Source organism: Aedes albopictus, chromosome 3 (assembly GCF_035046485.1).
Source record: "Aedes albopictus strain Foshan chromosome 3, AalbF5, whole genome shotgun sequence".
Lineage (NCBI taxonomy): Eukaryota > Metazoa > Arthropoda > Insecta > Diptera > Culicidae > Aedes > Aedes albopictus.
This window is the reverse complement of record NC_085138.1, coordinates 169291571-169310998: the sequence shown is the minus strand read 5'-3', so window position 1 is coordinate 169310998 and position 19428 is coordinate 169291571. Positions and strand designations below refer to the sequence as shown.

Here is a 19428-nt window from a genome sequence, read left to right as displayed (position 1 = left end):
TTTAAAGTAGAGTAAGGTGGGGCAAAAGTTCGACCCTAGTTGAAAATTCAACCTATTTCAAAAAATCGAAGCAGATAAAAATAAATCAATACCATGTGGTGATTCTACCATCCATGAGCTAAATTTTTGCTGAACAAAGTTACGCAAAATGCCTTTTCAATTTTGAGTTACAACACTTTTTGTATGTGTGTGTTTTATTCGAACTCTTGCCCCACCACTGGGGCAAAAGTTCGAATCTAGTGGTTGTGGAATTTCGCTAACCGTAGCACACTATTTTGACACTTTGGTAATAGGAATACCTGAAACCACTTAACATTTGATGTTAGAACTGGAATACACTTTAAAATCAGATCTGGAATTTACCCAAATCAGGGTTAAATTCACTACACCAAAAAATTAGTAGTTTTCCGTTAAATTCAGATAAAACAACATTTTCTTTCAACTTTAATCTAATTTTCTCACTAATTCTATTACTCTTAGAGATAATATGTACATTTTGCAGAATAATAGGTTTATACCTAAAGTTGTCACATGACTCGAACTTTTGCCCCACAATTCGAACTTTTGCCCCACTATGTGTAAAATATGATTTCCAAATCTCTTTTGCAAAAAGTTATACATGCTAAAGCATCTTCAAAATATACCTAGTTACGCCCCAAAATAAAATATCGAATTCGATTTCATTACAATTCCATTCCATGCGTTGGAAGGACCATCGCATGTTACAATTTTTTGATCAAAAATCAACATTTTGTCATAACTTTTCGAAATATTGATCAATTTTTATAATTTTTGGAGTGAAAGACTCTTTTTCAAAAAGGGTTCGAACAACTTTGACACCCGAAAGAAATAATTTGAGTTGAGCTCAAAAACTTCAAAAGAAACTCTTGCCCCACTCGAACTTTTGCCCCACTTTACTCTAATCTTCGCAGTCGAAAATCTCAAGAATGAATGCTAAGCTCAAAAACTTCCGTCTTCACCGCATGTATTAAAATCATCGTCCCACGCTTCTCCATTATTTGCCAATTTGTCCCCGAGCATACGTGTGTGAAACGACACCTCCCATCAGTATTATTCAAAGGTGCCACGATTGCCACTTTTTGAACCGACCAACGGAATCCCAAGCAAAACAATCACCCGATAACACACCACAAAGTTTCACAACCAGTTTCCAGGCGATCGGAATGGCCCCCACCATTAATTGAAACGATGGCGGCACCTTACCCGACTTCTTATCAAATTCGCCGCCGTGGTTCCCTTCTGTCTTGTAATGCAACGTGCAGTTCTGGGTCACGTCCTATCATTTGGCCTCCCCCAGGCCGGCCGGGCACAGAACCAGAAGGTGAAGTTGACTTGAACCTGTTAGCAGCAGTCAGTCGGCCCGAATATCATTTGCTTGTCACAACAACAGTTTAACAATTGCTTGGTGAGAATAGCAGCTGCAATTGCGATATGAACCCCGAACAGGATTTCGGTCGGTGCTTTATGGTACTGCTGGCTTGGTTTTTTTTTCTATGTTTTAACGCAATAGGATAAACAGGAAAATGACTTACTTGCAGTTAGTGAGGCGGCTGCCGAGAACGGTGTCGTCGTAGGTACACTCGTGGAAGGCCGTCGACCTGACGAGCCATTGCTGGACGCGGTACTGTAGGCGATCGTGTCGTAGTGAGACGACCATGCTTCTGACTAGACGTGGAGATTGAGAAGGATACAACAGGTTTGATTGCTATACAGGCTTAAATCTGGGGAATCTTGGAAACCCAAGCTACACGCCAACACACTTACCTGCTGTCCATAGCTGGATGAGATCGAACCGTAGTGATTGGCCCGGGCAGCATTGGTACTGGGGGCAATCCTCTGGAAACCCGGTAAACTGCCCTTGATGTACTCGTTCTCGCTTAGACCTACCCCAGGGGACCACATGTGTACCGACTCGTGGGTGGGACTGCTTCCGAAGTATTGCATCGATGCCGCCGTCGGAAAACCGCCCCGGCTGTACGATGGACTGAAACGAAAACCGGAAGAAGAATCGGAGACCACCATTAGCGATTTTACATGCTTGCTACCAGCTCACTCTCGACGAAGCGTCAGGGAAAATCGATGTTTAGCATTCATCATCTCCACCAAACAACCAAACAAAATAAACTGCTGAATGGGTATCAAATGAACGGATTGTTTCTGTTTTGGCACCACCGTCGTCGATGCATCCCCCACCATCATCGTCTCTTTCTTCATGAATTCCTGTCGAGTATTCTTCCAGATGGAGAATCCGTAAGCTACTGAATCGTCAACTGCTTTTTGGAGCGCGATCTTTGGGACAGCTTCTTTGAAGCACCTTTAGAATACATATTATACATCCATATTTTCATGTAGATCCTACAGAAGAGTTTCTGAAGAGAAAACATGTGGACTTAGGGGGCATTTCAGGGGACTTCAGAAGCCTTTTAAGGACATTCCGTTTAGTTTCATTGCCGTTTCAATTGAATTACGGGGATTTCAGGGGCGTTTCAATAGTATTCAATAATTAAGGGAATTCCGAGAGGTTTTTGTGGCGTTTGAAAGCATTACATGGGAATTTCTATGGGTTTTTAAGTGCGTTTCAGGGGGTCTCTGGAGCCCTTTGAAGGTATTGCAAAAGGTTCCGTGGCATTTTAAATTTATTATGACGATTTCAAAGACATTCCAATGGGATTACAGAGATTTCAGGGACATTTCAAGGCATTTCAGATCAGTGTCGTATAAGGGGCGTTTCAAGAACACCCTTCAATCAATCGGGGTTGTAGAGCCATTTAAATGGATTCCGAAAATACCCCTAATACCCCCATGGACCCCACGTAACGCACCTGAGACCCTCTGAATCCCCCAAAAACGCACCTGTAACACCTCTAAAACCTACAGAAATCCTCAGAAGCTTCCTGATCCTAAAATTCCTCCGGAATCCCCCTAAAGCACCCATGGACCCCATATTATGCACCAGAGACCATCCGAAACCCCCGAAAATGCCTGCGTAATGCCTCTGAAACGAAACCCGCCGAAAATCATCTAAAGCAGCGATCAATTTCACTCGAAATGACGGTGTGTATCATTGGCCACGACGATAAAAGCATTATCGCGATAGTGGTACGATAGTACTGTACAGATCACTGCCTAAGCTCCTGAAACGCCCATAAGTCCCCCTAGAACAGCCATTCCATAGAAAATTGGAATGCGATTGCCGTGAAACTTGGTGAGCTTGTAGTTCTTCGGAAATAATTAGACCCGTATTTTTTTTATTTCGTCATTAGGGTGACCAATTTTCATATAGAATGGTCCAAAAAAATAAGGTTTTTCAAAACTAAAATTTTAAAAATCGTAACTTTTGAACCAGTTGACCGATTTGAAACTTCTTTTTTTTTGTTTGAAAGCTATTGAATTGTAGTTTTCAGGAAAAATACGTTAAAGGGGCTAAAAGGTAAAGAGTACTATAAAATATGCAAATATATTAGTTTTTTCACGTTTTTATGGTCTCGGGACCAAAGAGGTACCCTGGTTTTATATTTTTATCAGAAAATTCAGGAAATTTGGCGTAACATATTAAAAAATCAGAAATGTATGTTGTTTTGTTTTTGAGATATGATTTTTTTGAATTTAGAGTCATATATTTTAGTACTAGCTACTCTAAAATTGCTTGAAATTGCAAATTCTCATAAAACTATGCATAGTATCGCTTTTTAAAGTGATTTCTGGTGGTTTTGGTATCCATAATATTATAAGGAATCAAAATATAATAAAATTTAAAAAAGTGTCTTGTATGGGAAAATTTGACCTTTTATTTTCAAAAAATCATATCTCAAAAACTAAAAAACATACATCTCTGAATGCTCTCGAGACTTAAAAATATGGACCTGAAACCCCCTTGAACCGGTTGCAGCGCCCCTGACCCTATCTAAAACGCCCTAAGACACCCTGGAAACCCCTATTTACTCTTCAGATCATTCCTTGTCAGATATTTGTCCCCGTGTACTTGGTGCCTTATGCACAACATTGGTTCTGAGTAACACTTCCTCTTTTTATACAGGGCATAAAACGGTGCATAAATTTAAAGTTCATAAAAATAACCTGTCAAAAGAGGTTTTAGAGTATTGCTTTAGTAATTGTCTATCCGTGGAGATTTTGTTTAGTGAGTTTTTGGAAACAACTTTGAAAAAATCAATGAAATTTTTCAAATTTGCATTCAAACTATCACTTATTTTTTCTTAATCAATTAACTATATTACATTTTATGCTCACCACATTACATGGTTGAAAAAGCATAGTTTATTTAGTGAATCCTGTACGCACAGTGAAGTTTTTTTCGGCCTAAAATAAATATTCCAGTAAAAAAACATTGCAGAAATTATGTCCTAGCTTTTCTGCGAGAAGCGAGAATCTTACGGTATTTTCTTTGTACAGCCGTGCGTTAGCAAAACTGCATTTCCTCATTTTTATTTGTTTTTTGTTTTTGATTTTATGTCTTAACAACAGACCAATATTTTCAAAGTCGAGTTTCATACACATTTTGTGGTTGGATCAAAGTAACATCTCAATTTTTTTCCTGGTGGAAAATGTTTATCGGTTTATCAGAAACCATTTTTATTTATAGAATATCGTGGGGAGGGTTTTTGTTAAGTACTTTTCTTAAACGTTTATCTCTAAGATGTCTTCCAATAAATCTTCAAAAGAATCTGGAAACTCTCCCGGAAATCTATTAGAATTTTCGTCAGAAATGTAACAAGAACATGAAAAAATCCGACAGAAGTTACGTAGTTTATGGATAACGCCTTTAACTAAAACTTATGCATTTTTTTTTTCTTGGAAATCTTTGGCTAATTGCAAAGTCACTTTTGACATACAGATAAAACATCTGTATGTCAAAAGTGACTTTGCAATTAGCCAAAGATTTCCAAGAAAAAAAAAATGCATAACTTTTAATTAAAGGCGTTATCCATAAACTACGTAGACTCAGTTCTGGTAATCTCAAAATACTATTGAACAGAGCATGAGTATGAACCAGCGCTTAGAGGACCGCACAATTCATAGTTGCTAATCCGTGATTGACTGGAATAATCGAAATTGCACAGAGAACCATGGGGCGTGGGACTAGCTTAATGAACACATTACCATTTCAATGGTCGCGAAAACCCTTCAAACCGATCTTCAAGTCGCGCATTCCCCAACAGTACAGCTGGTCGCCACACAGTTCGCGCCAAATGCTTCGCAACCTGCCAGTCAATCCGCCAGTACTGCTGCAGCAGATGAAGGGCTCCGTCGTCGTTGTCCATCGTTCGTTGCCGTAATGTGACGACGATTTTGTTTATGGTTGCGAGTAGGTGGAAATATTCGTAAACAAAAACATCCTCTGTTTGAAACAAGGGCTGTCACCAAAACTGGCAAACTGTCTGCTGGCTGGATGGAATTGTCGCTCATCGCACAGACTCTCCTCGGTAAAGGGCAGCTAGCTGCGACAGAGCAGAGATCTCGGAGCAGTGCATTCGAACCAGGAAGTTTGACCATCTGGGCGAGTGTGGATGCAAGCTGGCGCTGGGTGCATGTGCATTTAACAAAATGCGAATTCTATTGTACGAGTAATAAGTCTTCCATTGTAACCAGGTGAACATGATCATTTAGAAATTTTATGACACCTCCTCGCTCGCCTAGGATATTTTCCTATATCTAATACACGGCTAGTTACACTTTCAGTGACTCCCTTTCTTCTAAAATTCGACGTCATTTATAAGTGCTCGATAATGAAGCTCTAATTATTGCTATGGCTAGGGTGTGGCTAATTTCGCTTTAAAGAGTCTAGAGATGGGCAATCAGATCCGGATCCGTTGAAAATATCCGGATCCGTGCAGTGAGTGAGCGAACCGTGGTTCTTTTCCAGAGAGAGTCGGATCACCGGGATCACCCGTCCGCGTGCCTCTGTATTGCGTTGCGCGAAAATTTGTACGTGCATTCGCCCATACATCTCCACCTGTATCATTTCGGTACCAACCTAACGTTCGAATTTTTTTCAATTTTTTTTTACTTAAAAATATTGATCAAAATCGATTTTTTCGACTTTTTAGTGAAGTAGTCCACTGTGCCTTTTGTGTGCATTTTACAATATAAGTGTCTTCGGAAGAAATGTCAAAAATAACAGAATGAACAACTTTTCAGAAGAAAGTTTTCTTCTAGGACGCTTCTATAAAAACCTAAAACTGATCTAGATCAGTTGCAACTTGTCTAGATCAAATATCATGTAACCAGATTTTAGTGCAAACTCTTACAAGAAACTTCTCTGAAGATACCAAACCTCAAGGATGGATATCCAGAGCACTAGAGGTTTTGTCTGTCCAAAACAGCGTTCTGCCCCAGTGTACATCGTAAGCTACACTGCACAAATAATGGAAGGAGGCGCATGGTAGTTAATAGGTTGATATATATCCAGTGCGAACTCCTCAAAGTAATGTCGTTTTTTGTAAGAACTGGAACAGATCAAAGTTTTAATCTGACCCCAATCTGAGGAGTTTTTGTACCTAATTTGTAACCTAATTGCCTGAAACCTGGTCGTATAGTTCAGCTTAGTTGAAAAAATTTTGACGCCTACTTCAACAACAACAGGTTCCATACAATCTCCATGACGAACAGGATAAAACTGCCGAAAATACATAAGTTCCCCTATACACAATCAACGCTCATCAATTTCTACGCTTTTGTCCATACAAAATTGTCTGGATTTGTTTGGACCGTAGACTTTAGCAAGACCCCTCTCCCTCCCCTGCTCTTTGCACTCCACGCTTGGCTCCACACCTACTTATGCCAGCCGGATCAGTAGCGCACACCAACTTTGCAGAGCTGTTGCCCGGCATTCATGCAACATACCTTCCCCATCGTTTTCTTTTGGCTTTGGCCTTTTGCTGGATGCTGGGTTCACACTGAAAAGTTGATCGTTTGGTCACCAACAGCGGGTAACCAATCGATAAACTTTTCAGCGCTAACGGGTTTTTGGTTCTTCTGACTGTGGCTTCCTCAATCTTCACCCTAAGAGGCAACCTATTTTGCACTGTTGAAAATGCTTTGGCATCCATGTGCCCATAATAACATGGGCTCGATGAACAAATTGGTAAATTTTGGTAAAAGAAGCATTACATATGTGCCTAACATTCTACATAAGGCAAATAATGTACAATATCGATTACAGTTTGTCTTAAATGTTTGTTTAGACATTTTCGTTATTGATTCGAATTTGACGCGGTAAAGGCTGCGTATTTTGCGTGAGTCAGATCCCATTGAGATCTATTAGCTTCTTCTCAGCAACTCCTATCCCCAACCTCCGATTGGCATCAGCCGAACTGCGAGCATCCTTACGGAAGCGCCTTGGTGGAAACTAATTGTATGTGTAGGTGGTGGTAGGCTGACATGAGAGGGGGGAGGTTTTTTCTTAAAACCTGAGCGTCTGTTCTTCCGGAGGTTGGTGTCCGGCCCTACGAGGCAGCAAATCAAACCCGATAAACGTTGAAAATGTATGTTGAAATCGATTTATCTAGGGTTTGATTTATCAAATCTCACAATATAATGCACCTCGACAAGTTAATCTAACAACGTTCCGGAAAATCAAACGAATAACTATAAAATAATGTATCACATATGGTTCGGCATGCATTCTGTTAAACCAAAGAAAACAGTGGCTATCTATTTTCCCCCTAAAACTCATTTTCAAAATCCCAACATATTCCGGAATATACCCGAAATGGTTTCAGATTTTGCATGGCCACTTGAGTGTAATAAACACGCTCCAATTTATGATCAGTTGAGGGCGACTTAAAAAAAATCGGATGAAAATTGACGAAATTCCTGCATTTTGAAAATGAAGTTGTCGGGGGTCGAGTACGTGAAGGTTAATCTGTGGCAGATAAACATCGAAGATGTAAGTAAATGATTGACTATTTATTGTAATGTTAATTTAAATGTGAATAAATTTTAGCTTATAGCATGGGTCAACATGAAAATGCTGTTTGTTCATCATAACGCCCTGCTGAAAGATCGGTGTGTCCTACCCTGCTGTTCGTAAGCTAACAATATTAGTTTCATTATTATAACAAGCAATTTTACCCAACTCAGTTTTCCAGATTTTTCAATTTTAATACTTTGAATAAAATAAAAACGTGATAAAAAATAATATCAAATAATCTTGCCCGGAATAACACGGATCGAAATAAAATGTCAATATCATTTTTCTCAAATTAAACTACTTGAACTGCCAAAAACAGACATAAACTAGAAGTGCAGTTGAAGCATGGCATAGAAAAAATCAGTGCTTTAAATGAATTCGCGAGAACAGGTTATACTCCTGGCAGTTTGAGATAGGGCTAAGGGGGTTTCCATAAGTTCCACAGAAGCTTAAGCAAAGGATATCCTAAGGCCACTTTCAGAAAGTGTATAAGGAGTTTCCAGTGGATTTAAGAGAGTTGATTTCAGATATTCTTATGTGCACTCTTCAGAAGCTAGGAACAGCAGAAGAAGGTTTCCAAGGCTTCCAGGGGCGTTTTGGGAGGGGTTCAGGGGAGTTTTCGATTTATTTCAAAACTGTTGAATCTTTCTCAGGGAGCTTCAAGGGGTTTAAGAGGCGTTTCATGCTAGAGCGACTAAGCCAGATGTCGCCTCAGCATCGCGCAGAATCTCGAATTGTTGATAAACGTTCCAAATTTCATTCGATTCGGCTCCCTAGTTTCCGAGATATGACAGTTCAAAAATTAGTTATCCAAAACTAGTATTTTACCAGAATGGTTCTAGCTTTGCGAAAGATTAACCAATCGAGCTTTGTGCCAATGATGCACATACATATAATAGGTTGACAAACAGTCAAAATTTGAGATTTTTTTTATGCACTCTATGAAAAGTTACAGCTTGTTTGTTGAACTTTTTTGAGAGAAAAAAAAAGTTGCCAATCCCGAATATTTTGGCTATTCTCTGTATTCATAAGTATTCAACGCTCAAGTGCCTTTAAAACCCTCTTAACGCACTGAAATGCCACTAAACACATTCTGAAATCCTCGAAACCTGAAACAAGAACTCCTGAAACTCCCTGAAACACTCTAAAATGACCTTGATAATGCTTCTGAAACCCCCTGAAACCAGATAAACCAACTGAAATGTCCTGAAACTCCTTTGAAACCACCTGTCTTATAACTCCCAAAACCCCGAGAAATTCTCTGAAACGCTTCTCAAACCCCTAAAGCTTACTGAGACCACCTGAAAAGCCCCTGAAATTCCCTAAACTATCATACAGACCCCCGGAAATCCCCGGACCCCCGGTATATTAACATGCCCCCTAATACCACTTGAAACATTCCTAAAACTCCTTAAACCCCTTTCAAAACCCTAGGCTAGAAACACTCTTTGGAGGAATTGTTGAGACAATCCATTATGTAATCACTAATCAAAAATAATTTGATTGAATATGTATCCAGAAAGGTGCGGCTCATTTTTTCAAAAGTCGCTGAGGCCTGGAACTCGTACACTTTTTTGGATTCAAATTACATAAAAAGAGAAACCTCTGAACTTAAGCCAAAAGTATTAAGATTCAGAGGTGGTGCAACGCCTCAAAATTGAATTTTTGAATAATAAAAATGTGCTTTCACTTTGGTGTTATAACTTTCTCAATTATCAACCGATCATCAATATTTTTATGAATATCTTTAAATTTTATTTTCTAATAAACCTGTGGAACATTTTTTTCCAAAGTCACGCAAACTATAAGCTTTATTCATTTCTCCTTCTTATTAAAAAAATAACTTTAGGGCCTGATAACTATTTAACTGCTTGACCATTTTCTTTAGACTTCTTTAGACATTTGTCTTAAAATGTTGTGAATGAACTGTACAAAAACTACAAAAAAATTTCAACCAGAGTTGATGTACACGTGCAGTAGTCCCATGTACGGGAGCCACATTGCAAGCGAGCTCCCAGGATCACTGTACACTGAAAGTTGTGCGCCTCATTTTTCTCAAGATGTGTCTCATGAGCTTCGTCTATGCGCTGATTAAATTGAAAAATTTTCACAACAAAAACTTCCTAAACGAATGTGAATTAAAACCTTAACCTATGCATTGAGAGTCCCTAGTCGTATCGCATAGACCAACAAGACACTTGAAAAAAAGTTGTTAAGGTTATTCGTTACCAAGAAGATGTTTTTCACCTTAGCGCATGAGACCTAGGATAGGATGCGTTACGTAGTCAGTCAATTTGAAACCAATTTGCTGTCAAACGGAGACCAATCGCTGATTGGTTGCAATTGGTGTCCGTTTGCTGCGATCAGATCGCTCTGTTGTTAGCTTGCCGTGTTGCTAGTTAGTAGTTTTGGCATTTGATAACAATATTCAAAATCATTGTATTTTATTATTCGAGTTTTATCGCCTCAAATATGTTAGCACTCAAATGTAAATCAACCTAAAGTAACTCCCATGCCTGAACATTTATAAACACTATTGATTTAGTTCGGAATCAATTGAACTTTTGATTGATTCCACAGTTAATTAAAGAAACTTGCGTTTGAAAGCAATTTTACTTGCAAGTTATGCTATTCAAATAGCAAATAGTGCTTTACGGTGCGAAATATGTATCAAATTTTTAATCTTTAACCTTTCGTTAATCGCGCTGTTGTACTTTGTACAACACATGAGAATTATCGACTATTACTTTGAAACCATCTTTTCTATCGACGTCAACCCCAAATGTATTCTACAGGAATCTTATTTGGAATATTATAAGACCTTTTTTGAAAACAGTATAACTCCTTATAATGCGGAAAATTTAAAATCGCAATATGAAGAACGTACTATATTTATGATAAGATAGACAGTTGAATGTGAATTAGTGTATTTCAAAATCTAAATGATCTAGAAATATGGTGTCTTCGGCAAAGTTACTTGGGATATCAAGGGCCTTCGCGAGGTGATCTGAGAAATTCAGATTTCAACCGATAGGCGGCGCTAGTGAGCATATAATTTTCATATCCCATATAACTCACGATCCTGAGTACTTAGAAAGATTGTGTCTTCGGCAAAGTTGTTTGGTTGGTTAAACACTAACTGATGGAGAGCCGTTTGGTTTGAAACTCCATATCTAGGTGGCGCTAGTGGGCATTGAAATTTTATAACTCATACATCTCAGGACCCTGATTACTTAGAAAGATGGTGTCTTCTGCAAAGTTGTATAGTAGATCAAACACTAACTGATGAAGACAAGTATGATGTGGGATTCCACATCCAGGTGGCGTAAGTGAGAACTCAAATATTATAACTCATATATCTCATGATCCTGATTACTTAGAAAGATGATGTCTTCGACATTGTTAAAGGATGGATGTGCTTATCCCGTAACATTGACAACCTTAAGATAGAGTATATTGAAATACGACGGTCAGATATTGAATATTTTACTAAGCGCTTTAACTTCATGTAAAATTAATCAATCAAGTGCAAATTTAAACAAATTATAATCAACTAGTTGTGTAATTTTCAAATTTTGAAAACTTTCGAAAGTATACAAATTTACAGCTCGTTGATTTTTTTCTAGATGAATAATAACACGTTCATGCTTTTGCAAATTTACAACTAGCGTCTTCTTGTGGCAGAAGCACGAATCAAATGGTCAATCAACTGAAAGCCCTTGATCTACCAACCAACCTTGCCAAAGATATCAACTTCCCAGGTAATCAGACTCGGAGATATATAAGATATAAAATTTGCATACTCATTAGCACCACTTACTGGCGAAATATTGATTTCAACGGCCCATCAACCAAATGCACTTAACCTATTTGACAACTTTGCCGAAATCACCATCTCTCTTCTAGTAACCAGGATCCTGAGAACTATTGTATGCATATACATTTTTTATGTTCACTAGCGTCATCTAGTGGTGAAATTACGATTCAAACGGACAACTATCTGTAAGTTTTCGATCTTTTAGAAGGTCGGCACGAGAGGTAACTTTTCCTTTATTTGGTCTTTGATCTACCAAACAACTTTGCCGAAGTCACCATCTTTCTGAGTAAAGTGGAGCTTCGTGGTCGTTCGGTTAGCGTTACCAAGCGTGTAACCGCTATCCACTGGTGCATGCAATGTATGTCGTGTCCATGGTCTAGTGTTAAGTTCTGTTCAGTCTGTAAAGCATCTGGCTGAAGACGGTGTCCCGTGCCTTTTTAATCGGGATCCTGAGCTACATGAGATTAAAAATTTACATGCTCACTAGCGCCTCCTAGTGGTGGCACTTGAAATCAAACTGTCACTCATCTTATGAAGACCTTGATATACCAAACATCTTTGCCGAAGACACTATCTTTCTAAGTAATAAGGGTCCAGAGATACAAATATGTAATATTTACGTGCTCACTAGCACCGCCAAGTGATGAAATTTCAAATTAAACGGCGAATCATCCGTAAGTACTTGACCTACCAAACAACTTTGTCGAAGACACCATCTTTCTAAGTTATCAGGTTCCCGAGATACATAGGATATAAAGTTTATTTGCTCACTAGCGCCGCCTAGTGGTGGAATTTCCAATTAAACGGCCAATAATCTGTAAGCCGTTTACCTACCAAACAACTTTGCCGAAGACACCATCTTTCTAAGACATCAGGATCCTGAGATATAAGATATAACATGAAATTGCTCACTAGCGCCGCCTAGTGGTGAAATTTCAAATTAAACTGTGAATCATCCGTAAGTCCTTGACCTACCAAACAACTTTGTCAAAGACACCATCTTTCTAAGTAATCAGGATCCCGAGATACATAGGATATAAAGTTTATTTGCTCACTAGCGCCACCTACTGGTGAAATTTCCAATTAAACGGCCAATAATATGTAAGCCGTTGACTTACCAAACAACTTCGCCGAAGACACCATCTTTCTAAGACATCAGGATCCTGAGATATAAGATATAACATGATATTGCTCACTAGCGCCGCCTAGTGAACGTATTACGAATCAACTTTGTCAGCATCAAGTAGCCCATGAAATTTACAACATGTTTGCCAAAGACAGTCCTCCTCTAAACAATCAGGATCCTAAGATATTTCAGAATGTATGGGTGTTGTACAAAGTACAACGCGCGACTGCTCGCGTTACAAAAATTGGCGCGAGTACTGAAAGGTTAAATTAAAATAATTTGAAAGATTTTGAATAAAGGAAAGTGGCAGTACTGGATTTTCACCGTCGACGAAATCGAACGGAAATAAAACAAGGCAGGTGATTTTCTGTTGTCACATCCTATCCTAGTATGAGACGAGCTCCACGGGAGCTATGCGCCTAGCTCGCACCCACCCGATTTTCGACAGCCTCCTAGCAGCGCAGCACTAAAAATTTGATTCTAAATAATAATATGGAAGCATTAACTACGCTTTTTGAAGTGTTCTGATTAATGAGTGTTTTCCTGCTCGAAATGCAAGTTTTTTTTTTTAATTCTTCCACTACGTACCATATCCTTAAATCTCATGCTTAGCATCTTTTTTTTTTGAGAAAAAAGCTGCCAAAAAATTGTCTTAAAATATAATACTACATGAAAATAAACAAAATTCTAGATACATGTTTTGGTAGTTTTTGGTGAAAAGAATAATAAAATTTAACACTTTAACAAATAGTTTGTTCAGGACATATTTAGGCAACAAAAATATCTGCAAAAACACGCTTAAAGCATTTGATAAAGGATCGAGCCCTAAAATTATGCTTTGTAAGAAAACAAAATAATACAAATCCTTGAAAAACTCATATTTTTCGTGATTTTGAAAAAAAAAGTTCTACAAGTTTATTTGAAAATCGATTCAAAGGAGATTCATAAAAAGATGGAAAATAAATTGAAAATTGTCGTAGTTGTAGTATTCAAAGTGAAAGCATCTTTTTATTAATAGAAAATTCAACTTTGAGACATTTGCTCCACCTCCAAATCTCAATATATTTGGCTTAAACTGCGATTTTAATCTAGAAAAGTATACAAATTCCAACCAATTTCAACCACTTTTAAAAAATAAGCAGCACCACCAAGGGTTAATTTCTTGCAGTATATGTGAAAGCATCCTCGAATGAATATTAGGATAAATTTTTAAGAACTCATCGAATAATTTATTAATGAAATGACGAAAAAAAATCTTTGGAAAATGTTTTAGTCTAATACCTCCTAGGACTCCAATAAAACGCGTTAAAATATTATGGAAATCCTGGGATAATTTCGGTTAAACTCTTCGTAGATTTTCAAGACCAATCCAAAATGAAATTGCAGACTTCTTGGAAATAGACCTTGGAATAGACACGGTAAAACATGATTAAACGTCGTAAACAGTTAAAGAAAAGGGAAGATTCCCGAAAATGAAATATTTAAAGCTTAAAGACCGAGGTTTTACAGACCAAGAAAATTACGATTTATGATCGCAACATATTTTCACATCACTAATAAAGCACCATAGTATTGCTCAATAATCAAAATATATCAAATTGTTTTATAATTTTTTTTAAATTCAATTTCTACATTATACGGCATTTGATTTTTTTTTTCTTGATGGGAATGGATAGGAAATCGTTTACTATAATGCATTGAGTAAGGGAAGATCGAGTAAAGTGTTAACTGTAGAAATATCAATTACGAATAGTTTTTATTCACGTGAAAGTACTGTAGAAAAGAGACAATACCGAGCTAATTGATGATTTTGAGTTTTTTTTTATTCGTAAACAGGTCATTTCACAAAATATGCCATATTTATAAATTACTTTTTCTTATTCAAAATGAGTTGCTTACAAAACAGGTCAAATAACTCGCAGATTTTTCTTTTAATGATATTTTGAAATCCTATATAATTTCAAATTTGTGCCACAATCACAACTCAGAGTTACTTTACGATATTCAGTAATATTAGCAATTCCAGCTGCGTATGACTGCATGATGTTTCACTGATTACACCTAGTATTTAACTCACATTTTGAGATTCATCCAATTTGATAAAGATCCTGGTCACAGCACTATATCCCCTATGTTCATCACTTCATAGTCGCCAGGCCAGATAATTTCACTTTGAAAACCACACAAACGCTAATCTTCAACGACGTATCACTCCACTCGAACAGTACCACTGCAAGCCACCATCAGCAACGATAGTCAATTTATCACTGCCTAGCAAATCAGAACCTCCCCTTAACTCCATTCAAGCAGAAGCCAAATGGCCGAGGACAATCCAAGTGCTCGTCCCGATAAAAGCGAACCACCTTAAACGAACACGAACCGCTGGAGACTACGATTTGGTGTGGCAGGTTGCCCGATACTCGTCGTCATACATAATACCTTCAGGTATTGTACAGTGCGAGCAGCTCTCCATACTAAACCCCATTCAAAGTTTCATCTGCACGTGACTTTCAACTTGTTATTCGCGCACCTCGGCATCATAAAGCATCGCAAAATACATCCACACACACAGCTCATGCCTAAAGTGTGCTACAGCAACAACAAGTCGCGTACATATAATGTAACGATGAATTTGACGCCCGGGTTAGAGAACAACGAACAAAGTTTGCCCCAGTTGAACCCAGCTGGACGACCTAAACCAAGAATGTCAACGAAACTTCGCTTGTTTTGTCATTTTTTTTTCCTACCATCATCTAAGAACGCCACCTTTCCCTGCTGTTTTGATTCGAAATTATGCAATAATCTGCGGCCCTTGCTTTGGCATGATAACAGACAGCAGCAAAAGGCACGTGCTGCTCATCCACTGCACTGTATTAATACATGCCATGGGTACTCGTTAGCGCCGTAAGCAATGTGTTTTGCTCTATTTTGTGGTGGATCTCCAAAAACAGTCCAAATGTTTGGCACCGAAAGTATGCCGCGCATGGCAAACAAATTAGGGGCGATGCTTTCGGGTAATGACTTGACAAAAAGGGGGGAGTATACCGTCGAGTGGCTAATTACCAGAAAATGTGAGCACATGGGGGAATCGTTGGGTGTTATGAAACTTGACCCTTTCAATATGTTATTTTTGACGGTAAATGCTGAGTTTCAGATAATCTGTATGAGTAACCTACAACAACCTTGTCACTTTTTCTGGCATAACGTCACAACTGCTGGTTAGCATCCATTCATTACGTAACGCTAACGACATTGTTTGGCCACCCCCACGCTTGGTCGTAGCCCCCCTACTTCTAATGGCTTTTGGATCCGACAATTCAGTTAAATAAACACTTGATCGACATTGATAAGAATTTGAAGTTGAGAAGGTCACAGTGAACGAAAATTCGGTAATTAACCCTAGTCATGCATTGGGGTCATTATGACCCAGGCAGGCATACTGAGCGTGCACTACACTACGTTAGCGTGGGGAGCGTCAGCTTATGCACGAAGAAGGTTAAAAAGAGTTACATTGTGAGCCTTTTGTAACGGAAATGAGTTGCATACCAGAGTAATGTAAAAATGTTCATTTATGAAAGGTGGAAGCAGCACTTCGACGAACAGCACCTCAACTGAAACAACAATGGTAGCACGACGAGTAGTAGGAATGAACAAACGTCATCGCTAAGTGAAATCAAGAATGCCAATAAACAGTTTAAGATCACTGAATACTGTATTTCAGTCCCATATAGAAGTGAAACTGTCCTGATTGGTAGTGGAAGTACATGTAAGGCGCTAAGAAGTCGAATAGGCCTTGTGGAGCGGACCTGGTGTGATGGTTAGAACACTTGACTATCACGGCGAGCACCTGGGATCGAAGCCCACTCCCGACAAACTCGCAAAATGTGAGTTCTTCCTTCGGACGGAAAGTAAAGCGTGGGTCTCGAGACGAATTAGCCTCTAACTCGCACGCCAGCGAGGTTTCACCTTAGATATCTTTCGGAGTTTCCTCCAGTATTTCTCTTAGCAGATTTCTTTCGATGCTGCACGTGGGAGGTCTCTAAGAGAATTTCAGGATTTATTATGCAATATCTCCCAAAATTTTCATTATTGTCCAATGTTGCTTATAGTTATAGCTTACGAATAACAAATTAATTGGGTGCTTTATATTTATGTTCTAGATTGCAAGCCAAAAACCCAATAAATTGAAAGTGTTGACTATATTACTCATAAGATTTTTCAGCATTTTTTTTTCGGAAGTATTTCCAGGATTTTCTTAGTATTGGTTTTCGGAATTTTCTTCTGTGATCCTTCGAGATTCTCGAAAATAAATTCCCGTAACTATTCCCAGAATTATTCTTGGAATCCCTATTGAAAATTCTCCCGAGATTCTTCTGGGTGTTCCTTCAAGGACTTCTCTAGTTGTTGCTCCCGAAATTCTTGCCAGGATTTCTAAAGATTTTTTTTTTGTGTTTTACCTCCTGGGATAGCCTACCATATTTTTTCTAAGATATTCCTATGAAATATCGAAAGAAATCCTAGTGGAGTCTCGGGAGAAACTCCAGGAAGAGCTATTGGAGAAATCTTGCAAGGAACTTCAGCAGCATTGCTAGGAAATCTAGAAATTTAGAGGTTTTCTAGATTTCCTAGCAATGCTGCTTTCAGGAATACTGGGAGGAAATATTCTGAGGAAACCTATGAAAACCTCTATGAAATCCCTGGAGGAAGTTCTACAAAATTTACGCTAAAATCCCTGGAGAAACTGTTTAGAAGCTATTCCAAAAACCACTCAGAGAAATCAGACGGGCTTGGTGGTCTAGTGGCTACCGCTTCTGATTCATATGCAGAAGGTCATGGGTTCAATCCCTGGCTAGATAGATAATAAATTTGTCACAAGGCAAACATTTGATTCAACATTGGTTGGTCTCTTGGAAACTTACTTGATATTCGCCCTAATAGACTCCTTCAACGCCAGAATCTTTAAAACAGAATGCGTAACAAGATTTTGTACACCGACGGAATTTTCCTCGGTAATTGACGCCCTCCAATCTGTCCCTTTTGCAAATAGAACAAATCAAGCTCTCCATCCAGACCCAGTAATTGTTTTTCTCTTAATATTTTTTAAAGAGAATATTTTGAGAAGTACTTCGTGCAGCTGTTAATCGTGTTTGAAAAACTCAGCCGGAAACACGTCCTTTCCAGCAGCATTCATCTCCTTGATTAACTTTTTCATCTCATTAAGTGTGTGAAGCTCCACATTCCAAAGCTTGTCGATCGTTACTGCTCTGTTCGTCGACATTAAAGCAAAATCTCGATGTGATCTTTATATCTGGTAGCTAGCATAGTTTCCTCTATTATTTCCTCTATCTCTCTTTTCGGAATTAATACACGACGAGAGACGCCGCCGTTTTTCTTTGCATGCTCTTGACGGTTTCATAAAATTTCCGCATACCATTCTGTTTCATACTGTTTTGCGCTACTGTTTTATTCTGTGGTGCATTAAGTTCCCAGTTACTCCACCCCTCCTACTTATAAAGAAGTTTGTCATAAATCATTCTTGTTGAATGATAATTGTTCCCGAAGGGAAACCAAAATTTTTAGAGCGGCTCAGATTTTGTAGCAACGCTTAAAACTGCAATTTATTTAATCATTCAATTAACATTCTTAATCTATTCTAGTACAAATACTCACAAGAAGTGGTTTCCAATTCTATCTTGGGATGATAATGGGTGCAGTTACCCTAACTTGATTTAGTGTGAATCTGTAGTACGGTAGATAGTAAATGATAAATAAACACTCAAACCGTTTCTGCTACTATCTACGTGTAATTACTTACAGCGAATGTCGCCGGAATGTGGACACCTTTCCTATTCCTATTACCGGTGATTCCCAGGTATCTGTCACGGATCGGATTGGCAACAGCTACGAAATAATCTTGGTGAGTATTCACACAAACATTTCACGGTCAACACTAATTAATTTCTTTTCAGGTTCTTACCGTATTGCTGATAATTACAACCGATTTTTGGAAGTATTCTCGCCCCGAATTCACTACAATTTCAATAAAATAACGCACCTTTGCACAACTCAACTAATTTGCCTTATCTATTTACTGCAATGGCGAAATATCTGCCTACCGCGCCTACCGTCATAATCATCGTCATTCCCATCATCATCATATGGTTTTTATTTACCTTCTCGCTCATTGCCTATCACACTACTACTACCACCACACGCAAGCTGTCATGCTGCGGTGGTTATGTTGCGGCTAGACCGGTACATGTTTTAGACCGGTCCCGAAAACTACAAAAACTTATATCCTTGCGGCGTTGTAACACCCCAGCCCGTAACATCCGGCATTCCCGGATTTACCTTACCTCCAATGCCGCTAAATTTACCACGCCTCGTCGCTGTACCTTACCGTCGGCGGTCCTAACGTCTACCTGTCGGACTCGGCCATCCGAGCCCTGGATGACTGCCTCGATGACGCCGCGTCTCCAGCACTTCCGGTTTTTGCCGTCGACTACGAAGACCAAGTCGCCCTCTCGGAGCGGC

The 19428-nt window shown here is 38.8% G+C and overlaps 1 protein-coding gene and 1 long non-coding RNA gene across 6 annotated transcripts in view; one reads left to right on the top strand and one right to left on the bottom strand.

Moving 5' to 3' along the window:
- The window catches only part of LOC109402790 (box A-binding factor), a 116252-nt gene that overhangs the window by 29199 nt on the left and 67625 nt on the right, over positions 1–19428 (bottom strand). For all 5 annotated transcript variants that reach the window (XM_029856335.2, XM_062860765.1, XM_029856333.2 and 2 more), the window contains exons 3-4: positions 1786–2005; positions 1554–1686 (exon numbers count right to left, since the gene is read on the bottom strand). In XM_029856335.2, the coding sequence (XP_029712195.2) occupies positions 1554–1686; positions 1786–2005 (353 nt within the window). The remainder of the gene's footprint in view (positions 1–1553; positions 1687–1785; positions 2006–19428) is intronic.
- LOC115257077 (uncharacterized) lies at positions 18682–18964 on the top strand. The gene is made up of 2 exons (XR_003892940.1): positions 18682–18811; positions 18864–18964. It is a non-coding gene; the product is annotated as an uncharacterized LOC115257077 (long non-coding RNA).